The following is a 13145-nucleotide window of genomic DNA, read 5'->3' on the forward strand; positions in this document are numbered from 1 at the left end:
CTTGACCCTGATATTTCGACGCAAAATTCAGTCTATTTCAGCAGGTAGCTTGATTTATATACATAAAATATAAAGAGTTCAGTGAATAATTTATAATTCATAGATCCCTATGAAGAACTCGAAAATGCCTAGAAAAGGTGAGTAGTAGAGCTGTCTGTAGTAATTAACCATACCCAGGGTTAGGGTTATGTACAAGGCGGTGGGAATCCCGAGACAAATACTTGTGGGACGACGGGTAACATCCCTCTCTGCCTTGAAATTAGTGACGCTTGTACTGCATTATATTAAAAATAAGGGTTAAAAATCAACCCCAATCGCGGAATCATCCTAAGACCAAATGGAAAAAGATTACGCTCACATAGGTATGTAGTGGCAAGATGCTACACAAGCGAGGCAGAAAAGCGCAAAAAATTGACCGAGACAGGGGTCGAACCTGCGACCTTCTGATTACAGGAAACTTAACTCGTAGTTAATCGTAGTCAGACGCTCTGCCATTGAGCTACACGGCCTTTGGCATGATTGGATCTCAATAAACGCTTAGATTTATGATCTATTATATATTTGGGATATTTGAATTTTGGGCTGCATTAGCTGGTTGAGTTGGCTAACTGGCTCACGGTTTCCGTTGGGTTTTAGCTTTGGAGTGAAATTGCAAGATTGTGCTGGCTATAATGATTACGATGTAGGAAGACGACATCGACGGCTCGGGGTTACTGTTATTATCCATCAACCTGATGGACATGTTGTGAATGTGTGCCCGCACCATCTCCCAGCGTGATCCCGAGACTGCTCAAACCAATATCTTGATGGTCGAAGGGCCTGCGGAAAAGTTTCCTCGGGTCTGGGCGCGCGTTAATACACATATGAAGCGATATACAAGCATCGCCCGCAGTCGGAGTTCATCGCCGAATGGTTCGCTCATGATGATGCGGAATGTGACCCCTTCTTCACGGTTTCCAAGAAAAATGGACGCCCAGCTGAAAAGCAGAAGATGACAAGAATATTGGGTCGCTAAAAGTCATCAGGTGGCTCGTCGTCCAGGCAGCCGGAGCAATACATATGAGGCGAGCCTTTGGTCGTTACCTCCCGCCTCGACCAGTTCAAGCATACCGCACCCAGATAAACGACACACACGAGCTCAATTTCGCCGCAACAAATCAGTCAACATGGGCAAAGAAAATGCGAAGGAAGTTGTGTTGTAACTCAGCAAGCTTTGTCGCACGATTCTTTACGTCAGTATCAGACGCTTCTCAACCTTGGGGTCTTTGCTTAAAATGACTCCCATTTCCTATTGTTACGCTCGTGAGTGTACCAACAGCGTTTGTTGAGCCCATTTTTCCGTGGTTGGAAACTGCTGTAGATGCACTGTCGGAGTGGTTATCGGGTTTGGCCGCGGAGCCATGGAGCAAAAAAGATCTAGTGATACCGCTCCATGGCCGAGCAACCCCGATATCCAGCTTATAAGTGTGCCCTCTTGGCTCTTCTCTCTCTGTGGCCTCCTACGTATATGCCAAATTCCTGAGTGTCAATGGTCAAGTCTGTATTGGAATGAGATAGCCTTTGCAGCTACTGCTTGAAGGAGCAAGACTTGGAATTTATCTAAAAACAATACCGCTATTACCGAAGCGTCATCAGGTAGATGACATTCCCGGTTCATGTTGGTGCTGTGCTGTCTAATACTATATATTACTATCATAAGATCTTGTATGCGGATATCAGGCATACCGCTAGAGCATCGGCTCTTCCAAATCTTCGAATCCGCCTCTCTAGAATCAGCTCTAGAGCTCTACCAAGAGCATGGCCTATTCCTACTTGGGAACTTAGTACAGGGAGTCAGACTGACTAGCCTTGTGGCTTAACTGATGTTTCGAAACCAATGCTGATTCATCGTTTCCCATGTTTTGCGACTCATAATTCACACTCGAGGTATCGACATGAAAGGATCTCGTGAGCATAATTTCGTTATTGTGCGACTGCGGGTTGTTGGAGCTGGCCCGTCCGTAACCGCTTTGTTTCACATAGGATGAACCCCGGGTCTTTTGAATGTAGAGTGCCGACACGGCCGGTAAACAAGCACAAATTAGTCCAATGCCAACCTCGGCGTTGCTGCGAATCAAGTCAGCGCAGCGAAATTTGCAAAAGGCGTTAGATTTCTCTGCTCACCCAGACAAAATAACTTTGACAAACACAATCGTTTGATTGGCGCTGTTGCGCTCAGTCACAATCAGTATTAAGCGATATATACCGAAGGCTGTGGCGATGCCCCCCGCGCAAAGGATGCCGCTGACGCGTAGCCTCTTTCTCCTTGGCAGTTGAAGAGACCAGGTGAGCGGCGTGGGCAGTAGAAGGATGGTCAAATCGCTAATGACGCTGATGATTGCGTCGGAGGTAATAATGGCGGATTGGTTGAGGCATTTGTCCCGCTCCCCTCTCCAGTACGCGGATATCGGCCGGCAGATGAAGAGTTTGATGAAGAAGCCGGAGCCGTAGTAGGCAACGAGCATCCCGATGAGAACATATACGCCTATCAAGGTCTTCTTGTGAACCGTGCCGAAGACTCTGATGATGATGACGAGCAAGGCCAGCTTGACTGCCAACGTCATGGGGGCATAGAAAAGGGTAGCTGCATAGCCGGACTGCTTGGGTGTCAGGAAAAGTCAATAGCGGGTGGTTTCTGAGGCTTTTCGTCGCACCTGAAAGAAGGGCTGAATGTCTTCCCTGCGCACTTCCCACTGGTTTAGCCCGCCGCCGTGCATCGACGCTGCGAGGTTGTCTTAGCCTTTGGTCCGAATCTCGCTCTTTACATGGCTACTTACCGAACACGCCGGTGATGCAATACCCCACCATCAATGCCTAGGTACATGTATGAGTGATCGAGGTTGCACGGGGGGCTCTTTCCGTACTAACGTATGCGATGTACGTTGCATCTGTCCGACGAGGGTCAGCGTGTGGTCGTGATTGTCACACGGAGGCTATACACTTACAGTCATCCATCGTGACGCCTCCACCCAGTATCCTCGATTTGGCATACAAGCGAGCCAGGACAAAGACCGTCGTGAAAATGAGGGTCAAGGCTTGCGTGACATAGTTGACTGTTCTCAACACGTCTTGAGGATTGTCGAGGTCGGCCGTTGCGCCCGGTGGCGGCGGAGCTGCGCCGGGATAGCTCATTTTTGCCCGCCCGAGGGGTTTGAACTTTGGCCAATGTCTGGACGAAATAATGTTGCGAAGGATTTGCTTTAGCGTCTTTGGTCGAAGAATGGTGGGATGTTTGGCGAAACGTCTTTGAACGCCGGAGTTCATGAATAGGTCGCAGAAGGCACACGATCCTTGGTTCGACCAAGGCGTGTGAGTGCAGTTTCGGGGGGCAACAACTGAAGTCGCATGATCCCCCAGATTATCGCAAGACAGGATGAAATGTTTCTTGCCCTCCAGGCAGAAATTTGAGGCCACGCCGGGGAATTCATATAGCAGTCGCGGAACGTTTGCCGCCCCTAGTGCTCAACACGAAACCCGCTTCCAGAAACGTGGTCGCTACAAGCTTCATTCGGCTAATATCGTACGGCGTGTATGAGAGTAGTATATCCCTCCCCCCCCCATGTTTATGCTGCATTATCGCAGGTGCCGTGGCCCACCTCCTTTCATGCTTTCCGGCCACGATGCTTGGTGAAGACACGCCAACCCCTGCTCTTAAGGCAGGGGCAAACGTAAAAGAAACTGCCATTCATTGCGCAGGCTACATGTGCCGGTTCTCCGGTGAAGGTTCACCGAGGCAGACTGGAACATGCGACTCTCCCCTGGTCAGAGAGGGCAGAAGACTCATCTGCTCGAAAAGTTGAAATGAACTTTCCATGGCAACATCAAAGCTAAACTTTGATCCACTTGCGCGACTTTCCCACTAGCGGTTAAAAAAATAAAAAATAAAAAAAAAAAAGTCCACGACACCGTCGGAGCCGACACACATGCTCCATGAAATCGGGGGTTGAAGACGACTTGGGACCACAAAGTAACTGCAAACACGAGACTTCCCCGACGCCCAGCTAGAATGGCATAGGGTGGGGAGTTTGGTTTCGTTATGGATATGATGCGGACACGTTTCACCTCATTCCCTGATATGTCCCCATGAATGGCTGTTTAGTGCCCGCGCACCGCTCGTCTGGACAACGGATGCCGACATGGATGGTAGAGATTGCAAATTGAAAATGCCTTCCCATTGGTTTCTAACCATCAGCCCTTTGTTTAGCGCCTCATTGCCCCGGCGCAAAACTGGGTCGGGTGCTTTGGATTGAGTCCACCAGAGATAGTTGCCTTGAAGTTCTGGCAGTTTTGCACTGCTGATACAGTCTGCGGCAGACTATAGGCTATTCGTTTGGTCAGAGCTAGCACTTTGCCTGCATGAAAAGAGGTCAAATGTCATATATCACGCAATGTGCTCCCCCTATTTCAAGCCAACTCCCTGGCAACCTCCAGAGAATCCGCAGGGCTGCCGTTTATTTCTCGGATCAACAAGATGGGCAAACTCGTCAACACTCACTGGGATTCAGAGCTGTTCAAGCCTTTGAAGATTGCAAATGGCAAGATTGAATTAAAGCACCGGGTTGTTCACGCACCCCTCACTCGCAACCGGGGAACTCCCCTTCTCGATTCGACACCCGAGAAACCGAACCGTGTCTGGGTCCCAAACGAGCATGTCGTTGACTACTATTCCCAGCGAGCCACCGTGGGTGGGTTGATAATTTCGGAAGGCCTGCCGCCCTCACTCGAGGTGATACTCCCGGATAACGCAGTACCTGATTCGCCGAATGACAACCTAACTTGGCTTGTAGGGAAATGCCATGCCCGGCGTCCCTGGGCTGTTTCTCAAAGAGCAGGCCGAAGGATGGAAGAGGGTAGTCGACGCCGTCCATGCCAAAGGGGCCTACATCTACGCGCAACTCTGGCACTCGGGCCGGGCCAATATTCCCCAGTTGACCGGCACACCCATTGTCGCGCCGTCGAGCGTGCCGTGGGACGACCCAAATGAGTATTTCCCGTATCCTCCGCCTCATACCACGGCCCAGGTCAAACTCGCCGACCACCCGCCGATTGAGCTCACTCAGCATCACATCGCGCGAACCATCGGCGACTTCTGCGCCTCGGCAAGAACGGCCATGGAGATTGGGTTCGACGGCGTAGAGCTCCATGGCGGCAATGGCTACTTGCCAGAGCAGTTTCTGAGCTCCAATGCTAACAAGCGGACGGACGAATACGGCGGAACGCCAGAAAAGCGGTGCAAGTTCGTCGTCGACTTGATGGGAGAGCTAGCAAAGACGGTTGGCGAGGAAAACCTTGCCATTAGACTGACGCCCTTTGGTCTGTTCAACCAAGCCCGTGGTTCACAGAGAGTCGAGACATGGAGCCACCTTTGCAAAGAGCTCAAGCGACGACACCCGAGCCTTTCATACGTCAGCTTCGTCGAGCCGCGATACGAGCAGGTCTTTTCAGAGGAGGAGAAGCAAAAGTTTCTCGACTCTTGGGGTTTGCCCAATGTAGACCTGTCGACATTTAGGGCCATCTGGGGCAGCACACCATTCTTCTCTGCTGGCGGATTTGATGACAAGAACTCATGGGGCCTGATTGAAAGCGGACGATACGATGGGCTGCTCTACGGGCGGTATTTTATTAGCAATCCTGATCTCGTCACCAGACTGCGCGATGGTCTGCCCCTGGCGCCCTACGACCGATCCAAGTTCTATGGGCCGTTTCCTGACCCTGCGGCCGGATATACCGACTATCCGGCATATCAAAATGGCACGGCGTAGAATCACTTTGATGGAATGACATGAATGAATTGTGAGAAGTCGGCCCAGCAAAGACGCAGTGTGTATTGATGTTGCCGATTCCAGCCGAGTCTCAAGAAACCAGGGCTCAAGATTTGCGCTGTACCCTTGATATCCGAGGGCGTTGTGTAGAGTCTTTGGTTATCGATGAATTACACTTTTCACGATGTACCCCATTTCGCGTCCCTCGCATAGCTGCTCGTTTGGTCCCGTATGGAGCAAATTATGGAGTACAATCCGCCATTGTGACGTAACTCATGGAGTCGGACGATGGTAACGAATGGCTTGACCCATGGAACCAAGCCGGTTAGCCAAGATGGAGCACCAATAGCTCCCGTTATCAAATAAGCTTGGCGAGGCTCTGCTCAGAGTCGGTTCTCAGCCCAGTAAAATATTGAATTCACGTCCAACTCACCACAACGTTAGTTGAAGCCGTTTGTATGCAGGAGATGTACAAAAGAGACGCTTGGCTGCGTGACTACTGCGTTTCGTGGGAGGCGGCAAACTCTTTGATTTCGACCTACCTGTCCACGCCGGGTATTATAGCATCCGAAGGAGCCATTTCATTGTTACAAAACAGAGACATTTTGTTGGCCGTTGTTGACCAAAGTCTGCTGCCCTCAAGTATGTCAGGTCTTAATCCATAAAGAAGCCAACACACAGCTCGACAAACACATCTTATGGACTCGTGAGTAGTTCCAAAACTTTCACAAGAGTCGAAAAAAGAGAGGGTACAATTCACATTGGTTATATTAGTGCCTAATAGCAAAAGCAAACGACGCCTTTATAATGGGCCATGTCTGATATTTCACCCAGTCCAAGGTCAGAGAGCGTGGACTGCTGCTACATAGTTTACTCGGGGCTTTTCATCGGTCACAAACTCGACCTCTGTGCAACACATTCGCCGTACCCACCACTGGCGCAGTACTTCTTCGCCAAACCGGTGGCCGATAGTTGCTCATCTCCTATAAGTGGAGCAGAGGAGGCCGTGATGGCGAGAAGTGCCTGCCACAAGGTTGGCGATTGGCACAGAACTCCTGAGCAAAGAACACTGCCGACATACTAGGACGCAGCTAACCGAAGTCTTAATGATGTGTAGAATTCATGTATAATGTATGTGTAAAGTGTCTATCTTTAGGTATGTGGTGGTTTCTGTTTGAAAAACAAAAATTGCAAACTATCAAGCGACAAATCGCAATTTTATATATTCAAAGGGCCGACACTGGTACAAGCTCGGGGTGGAGATTTGTGCGTGATTTATTGTATATTCTCTGATATTGCCTGTGGTCTTTGTTGGGGAAGAAAGGGGGGAAGGATTTCCGGGGTAAGGTTACAATAGACTCTACGTACAAGGCAGTTGCCGAAATAAGCGAAACCTAGCGAAGCCCAGTTAATGGTGGAGTTGAGTGGAGTATCGGAGGGACGTCGACGCTGCTGGCTCTTGGAGTTGATGGAAGATAAACGTAGTCGAGAGGTTCTTTAGATATCTGCAACTCTTGGCCAGTGGTACGCTCATTATTGGAGAGCAGAGCAGTGAGTATATCGAGTAGCCCTTTCAGATCTATGCTCGGAGGGTAGTGGCAACGGACAAATAGCCTACCACAGGGTCATTGGTAATGGACAGATGTTGACTAAAATTCCACCGCGACACCATGTAAGACGAGCGGCACGGACAGGGGCTTTCCGTGAGTTGTGAGACATGCTGGCTCATTTACAACGCGTAATCCGACAACTAGGAGTTAATGCTACTCTATGGTAGGAGTTGACGACATAAAAGGATTGCATACATGGGGACTCGAGAGGTTTGGCGATAGTCAAATGGCTATGTGCGGTGGAGTACGGGTGCGCTTTGAAGGCCTCGGAGGTGCGATAGGCGCGCCCTTTAGTATGCGCGTGTTCAAACTGAGGAGAGCCTTATTCTCGTCTTAGCTGAACTCTCACGGGGTTCGCGGCAGAAAGGTTGTCAGATTGGAATATGAGAGAATGACAACAAGTTCTTTTTCCACCATTATCTATCAAGTCAACGTGTCTTTGCTGATGAGTTTGAATAGAGTTACCCACACTATAGGATATTGAAGTTTCATATCACTGTTGCCCAGTAGTATTGAGAGGCACCCGCTATTGGCCGGTCGAGCTGAAACTCTAATATCGAATCTCGTGCAACAACCAAAGCTTACCCCGAATGTTTGTCGCTCATACTGCAATCGAGTTCGTCAGCATGAGGGTACCGCCAACTGTGACAAGGGCTCGATGAAGGGCTTGAAGCATTCAATGATAATCTCGTAGGATGTCAAAGGTCCTCGGTTTCCTCAAGCCTCGAGGAGAGGGAAGACCATCTTATACACATGAAAGGAACGGCCCGTGCCTAGTGCGCCCCATAGTTCTCGTGATCCTGTTGTGTAATAAAGGGCTTCTAATCCTTACTTGACCTAATCCGTGTGACACCAACAACAATCAACCAACTTATCAACCATGGACCAGTTTGATTCATCCTGTCATTCGCGTCCTTTCTCATGTTTTCAACTCGTCCTTGGAGCTCGACGAGTAGCTGACGCATCTCGTCATATTTTGTGTTCTCCAACTTTGCCGCAATATCCCCCAGGCCGGTCCATGGATTTCTGCCAGCCTTCGCCCTACAAGTAGCCGTTAGTATCAGCTTGGTGCTAAAGGATCAAATTTTATGAACTATAAACTGGCTAGGGACCTTAGCATTGTCGCCCTCTTTTGGTCCTCTATCGATTGTAAATTGCTAATTGACCCCTTGCGATCCTTAAGAACCTTGCCAAACAGCTCCTGGGGAGAAACTAAAGCCTCAAGCAAAACATGCAACAAACTTTCATAACCGGAATTCTGACGTATACACATGCACAAGTCATTATTAAAAACAAATAATTCATTTGACTTGGGATACTCGGCGAAACTCTGCCAAGAGCGATTTGTCAAAAAATTATGTCGGTGTATCGAAACCAGTCGAGCATCTATAGTACCAACTCTGTACGCAGAAGGCAATCGAGTATCCCGAGCCGGTTCCCATCAGAAGCGACTGGTTTCTATTCCTGCATGGGATTCCTTAAACTTTGTTTCTAATCGATCCCGCATCCCTTGTTACACGGAGGTCACGTTGTAAAGGCACGGGCCGACCCTTGAACCTGACGATAGTTACACAAGGGCTCGAGACCTAGTTGAAGCCTCGGGCTCAAGGCTCGCTTGCTCACCGCCGCTTTTGTATAAATAAAGGTCATCCAGTACCAGCGGTCTTAAGAAACTCAAGGATCTTTAAAATTAAAGCCAATTATTAGCTGAATATGAATATTGTTCCAAGCCCTTATATAAGCTCTTGTCACACCCCTCGTGCAGCCTTATTATCACGACTGAAAGCTATGGATCGCATTGAATGCGCACTTGGTCCATGACTGAATCCATCTATCGAGGGCATTGAAGCCAAGCCCCCTTTTTTTTAGTTAAAATCGGAAGACATCGAAAAGGCCGCCTTTCAATAGAAAAGGCCATAATTGAATCTCTTTATCTAGCTAGTCTAGCCGGAATTCCTAGATGACGAGTCCCTGTTAGATTACGCATTCAATGACCTGGGTTGCTTATCCGTTGACACTTATTCTGGTTCCCTGACCGGGCTCTCGGTGCATGGATGCGCCCGTCTGTCCATTTTCGCGACAGACCTGATGGAAATTCCATGTCTGTTTCCAAAGAGCCATGTCCCGCTACAAACTAAGCTAAAGAGTGAGTGCAATTAATTTGGAACACGGCAGTTAGGTATCAGTGCGGCAGTCCATCCAATGACATCGTCGCCGATATTGAATTGTGGTTACACAATCATGCAAGCCGTCCGTAATGCCCAAAGAGCGGGGTAGCAATACATGGGAAACGCTTCGTCTGCTACAGCATCTTTGAACTCGGCCGTATTGTGCTGCAGTAAACATAGACGCTCGGCGTGAGACGCGTTTATCATGCTCGGCCCTCACATTCCCCGGAGGCATAGTGCCGCCGGGGGCAGTCCGTCTTCTCCCAAGCTGATGGGACGCATCATGTGGCTGCCGACAAAGGAAATCATGGATTTGGGCTTCGAGAACGGCGTTTACAACCACCCTGTCGTTGTTCTATCGCCCATGCTGAATGCCGGCGAGGTCGACTTTTTTTCGGCAAGTTGTGCTTCGTCCTGGGCTGGGAAGCCGGTCTTGTTAACTCATGGCGCCAACAGTTGACTTCGTTTGGAGGAACCAGCCTCCTGGACAAATTTCCCACCGAAAAGAAAGCCAGAGGCCGTTACCTGCCGATCAAGCCCTGTGCTCCTCATCCCGACAACAAGATATTGCTCGAGCTGTGTGAAGCAGAAGATAGGCTGACTAAAGACTCGTACATACACATCAGAAAGGTTCTCAGAGCCAAACTGAAGGCACTACGGCCCTATGTATCCCACCGGCTCCGGAGCCCGTATCTCTCAGACAATTCATACCGTCAGCTCATCCAGCACGCTCAGTATTCAGTTCCCGATCAGTTGCCTCGCAGTATTGCTATTGGCGATTTGACTTTAGTAATGCCTCCCTCGCAAATTGCAACAAGGGCTCCGCGGTCGCGGTACGATATTCCGGAACGGTCTCTTTACGGCGGGATATCATCGCCGGAGTACGTGCAGAGATCTTTTTCGTATTCTCAGACGAGTATCACACGGCCGGTGCGGTACAATGAACGAACACCTTTGTTGCCTTCTCCTCAGCCTGCGAATCCTCCGCGGCCAGCCCTCACAAGGCAAATTTGGGAACGGAATACTTCCCCAAGGTACTCACAAAGACGGTCGACAGACTGGATCAAGGTCTTTGGGTTCTTCTGGGCCATGATGATAATCATTGCAGCATGCTACGGAATATATTGGGTCGCTGAGCACTTGGCTCAGCTGGTGTCGGCATGTTGGCCCTGGCTACAACACGCTGTCACCCACATGGTAGCGGCCATCAAAAATTGGTTCGGGAATCTGCTGGGTCACGCGGAGCTCATATAGAGCATTGGCTGTCCAAAGTACGCTTTTGTGCAGCCCTCACCTGCGGAAGCCTACGTGTCCATGCACCGGGTGTGCCTCGGCGAGCATGGGAAGAAATGCAAGCTGTATTCTGACGCTTTTGCAGCGGCTACCAAAGCAGGATGGTTGTTACGACAAGAGGGGAGATTGAGAGTGATATCAGGTGCCTGTTGTTTATTACTGGATATTGCAGCTGGGACCGTACTATTTTGGGCCTAATTATGAGCCTTAATACATGAGCCCTAAACTATCAAACAATTAAAACAGATCGTTTGAGAAGGATGGTTTGTTGGCGGTGACCCTGCTAAGCTCCCAATGGGCATCTCAAATAAAACCGTGGTTCAAATGTGACGACTAAGAGGCCTAAATTCAAGGGTTTTCAAGTTTGACGAGAAGTTGCGTGTCTCTACACCTTATACAACATAGAATGAGTCCAAAGTACTTCTTTCAATATCGAGTTACCTATGGACCGAGGCATGCATAACATGACGATGACAATAGAACGGATATCGCATTGCTGGCCTGCGACACACAGAAGTTGGCATCGACAGAGGAAGAGAATGGGGAGCATGTTGGCGTACGGCCGGCAGCGAATGCAACGGAATCTGGGGGTTATTCACCGTGACATGACCAATTGGAAAGCCACTCATGAAGCGACAAAAAGGGTGGGAAAACGAAAAGACGATTGGACGGCACCCTTGCTAGTTGCAATATGTGCTGGATACTGCTTCCACCAAAATGTCTGCAGGAAGCTCTCGGATCTCACACGGCAGCATGTTTTCACTAAGAGTCTACCACGGCGTTATTAGCATGTAGCTCGTGCAAAAAACCCGGCATCTACGTCCTTGGCAAAGCTAGAATGAGGCAGGTGATGCAAGTAGCAATCAACAAGGAACGTGTGATGTCGGACTTGTTCAGTACTGCTAATACTTGGCTCCAATAAAGAGCCCCTGAAATCCAAGGTCACCAGCGATTGTCATCAGAGAAGCCATTAAATATGCCAGTAACAGTGACACTTGGATATCGAACATCCAACGCCACCCCATACACTCAGCCATGAAACCACCCAACGCGGCGCCCATGGAACAGCCCAGGCCATGGGTCATGTTACTGTAAGCCCTGGTAGTAACCACCGAAAGTTTCATGGCTACCCTCTTCAAGGTTCTGGAGTGCCCTGAGTCGTCCTCGATTGCATTCCAAAGCCGTCTTGTGATGCCGTGCGCGAACCGACCTCTTCTCATCTGTATATTCTGCCTGTATTTCTTACGTCCCAGAATGAGGTTATTTCGCAGCATTTTCAGTGTTAAGAAGCCGCATCACCACCATCCACAAGCACGCCTCGCTCCCTCAGCAACCCAATAGTCTCTGCCGTCCATTCCTGACATCGCCGAACAGGATACGCCGTGATTTTTCGAGCACCCTCGAATTGCTTCTCCGGGGCAGGATTAGATCTGCAAATTACATCGATGCGCGGTATGTCGTTCGCGGAAATCCATCCTAGCCTCGTCTGTCCGTGATAAGGAGGGTCACTGTCTGGTGCGGCGTCCGTGGCCTTCATTTCGTATCTCATCCCTTGTTGGATATTACCGGTAACTTGGAATATGTAGCCGCCACCGCCGCGTGAAGTCTCGACGAAAATGGCATGGTGGCTTCTTGGGAACTCGAGGGATTCAACAAGGAAGAGGCGAAGGGACATGGTGGACGAAAGCAATCAAGAACGAAAGAATATATTGCGGCGATGGCGTCAGTTTAATATTGTGGCGGTTCTCGGAACGGGAGTCGGAAGTCGAGCACGGAATGGCCCCAAAGCGGTAATTTGGCGACAGGAATGCGGGGCTGCCCATGGGGCTCAACGGCCCGGGATCCGGATCCGAGGTGACGAAGGTCACAGCGTGGCTTGCTGGGATATAGGACGCCTAGAAGATGCAAAGAAGGCCGTGTGCCGGTGGCATGGTAAGACAATCAAGATTCAAGCTTATTTTTTGGCCTTTTCCTGGGGCGGATTTGGACGCAGATATGGGTTGTGGCCACGCAGCATGGGCGAGACAACGACGCATGAGTTTTGGACTGCTTCTCCATGGACTGAAGGGGAGCGGGCCGTCGGCGTACCAATGGCGTCATAATGAGTGGCTGGCGAACGCCTGGCGAGCCACGTCGTCGCCGTAGGACGATTTTGATCGGCGAAGGGAAAAATTCAATTCGCAGCTTGTGCCACGAGATGCTTCTGTGCAGGCGTGTCGAAAGGCATCCGCAACGGCCGGCCGTGAGAGGGACGCATTGATGGACAGAGCAAA

At 49.9% G+C, this 13145-nt stretch overlaps 5 protein-coding genes and 1 non-coding gene across 8 annotated transcripts; 2 read left to right on the forward strand and 4 right to left on the reverse strand.

Moving 5' to 3' along the window:
• Positions 1 to 412: 412 nt before the first annotated feature.
• Positions 413 to 509, reverse strand: J3458_001653. The gene has a single exon. It is a non-coding gene; the product is annotated as a tRNA-Arg (tRNA).
• Positions 510 to 1573: 1064 nt separating this feature from the next.
• J3458_001654 (uncharacterized protein) lies at positions 1574 to 3541 on the reverse strand. Of its 3 annotated transcripts, XM_066116841.1 has the most exons (6): positions 2985 to 3541; positions 2908 to 2927; positions 2817 to 2853; positions 2694 to 2761; positions 2164 to 2636; positions 1574 to 2106 (listed from the first exon to the last, which is right to left on the reverse strand). In XM_066116841.1, the coding sequence occupies exons 1-6, from the start codon at positions 3301 to 3303 to the stop codon at positions 1821 to 1823; spliced, it is 1203 nt and encodes a 400-aa protein (XP_065978727.1). In that variant the 5' UTR covers positions 3304 to 3541; the 3' UTR covers positions 1574 to 1820. The 3 variants fall into 3 exon arrangements, with proteins under 3 accessions (XP_065978727.1, XP_065978726.1, XP_065978728.1); XM_066116840.1 differs by having other exon boundaries at positions 2817 to 2927; XM_066116842.1 differs by having other exon boundaries at positions 2164 to 2761; positions 2817 to 2927; positions 2985 to 3506.
• Positions 3542 to 4510: 969 nt separating this feature from the next.
• Positions 4511 to 5801, forward strand: J3458_001655 (uncharacterized protein; the record flags this gene model as incomplete). Its single annotated transcript, XM_066116843.1, has 2 exons — positions 4511 to 4765; positions 4827 to 5801. 2 exons carry the CDS (start codon positions 4511 to 4513, stop codon positions 5799 to 5801), a joined length of 1230 nt encoding a protein of 409 aa, XP_065978729.1.
• A 3983-nt stretch (positions 5802 to 9784) lies between these two features.
• Positions 9785 to 10833, forward strand: J3458_001656 (uncharacterized protein; the record flags this gene model as incomplete). Its single annotated transcript, XM_066116844.1, has 2 exons — positions 9785 to 9961; positions 10036 to 10833. The coding sequence occupies 2 exons, from the start codon at positions 9785 to 9787 to the stop codon at positions 10831 to 10833; spliced, it is 975 nt and encodes a 324-aa protein (XP_065978730.1).
• Positions 10834 to 11774: 941 nt separating this feature from the next.
• Positions 11775 to 12146, reverse strand: J3458_001657 (uncharacterized protein; the record flags this gene model as incomplete). Its single annotated transcript, XM_066116845.1, has 1 exon — positions 11775 to 12146. The coding sequence occupies one exon, from the start codon at positions 12144 to 12146 to the stop codon at positions 11775 to 11777; it is 372 nt and encodes a 123-aa protein (XP_065978731.1).
• Positions 12147 to 12154: 8 nt separating this feature from the next.
• On the reverse strand, positions 12155 to 12547 carry J3458_001658 (uncharacterized protein; the record flags this gene model as incomplete). Its single annotated transcript, XM_007814209.2, has 1 exon — positions 12155 to 12547. The coding sequence occupies one exon, from the start codon at positions 12545 to 12547 to the stop codon at positions 12155 to 12157; it is 393 nt and encodes a 130-aa protein (XP_007812400.2).
• Between the last annotated feature and the right edge of the window lie 598 nt (positions 12548 to 13145).

This window comes from Metarhizium acridum (assembly GCF_019434415.1).
Source record: "Metarhizium acridum strain ARSEF 324 chromosome Unknown scaffold_1, whole genome shotgun sequence".
In the NCBI taxonomy this organism is placed as follows: domain Eukaryota; kingdom Fungi; phylum Ascomycota; class Sordariomycetes; order Hypocreales; family Clavicipitaceae; genus Metarhizium; species Metarhizium acridum.

Coding starts and splice junctions, on each gene's coding strand:
- J3458_001654 (XM_066116841.1), bottom strand. CDS start 3,303: ATGAACTCCGGCGTTCAAAGACGTTTCGCCAAACATCCCACCATTCTT. Junction 2,928..2,984: donor AGGCGTCACGATGGATGACT/GTAAGTGTATAG, acceptor CTCGTCGGACAG/ATGCAACGTACATCGCATAC. Junction 2,107..2,163: donor GTCAAAGTTATTTTGTCTGG/GTGAGCAGAGAA, acceptor CTTGATTCGCAG/CAACGCCGAGGTTGGCATTG.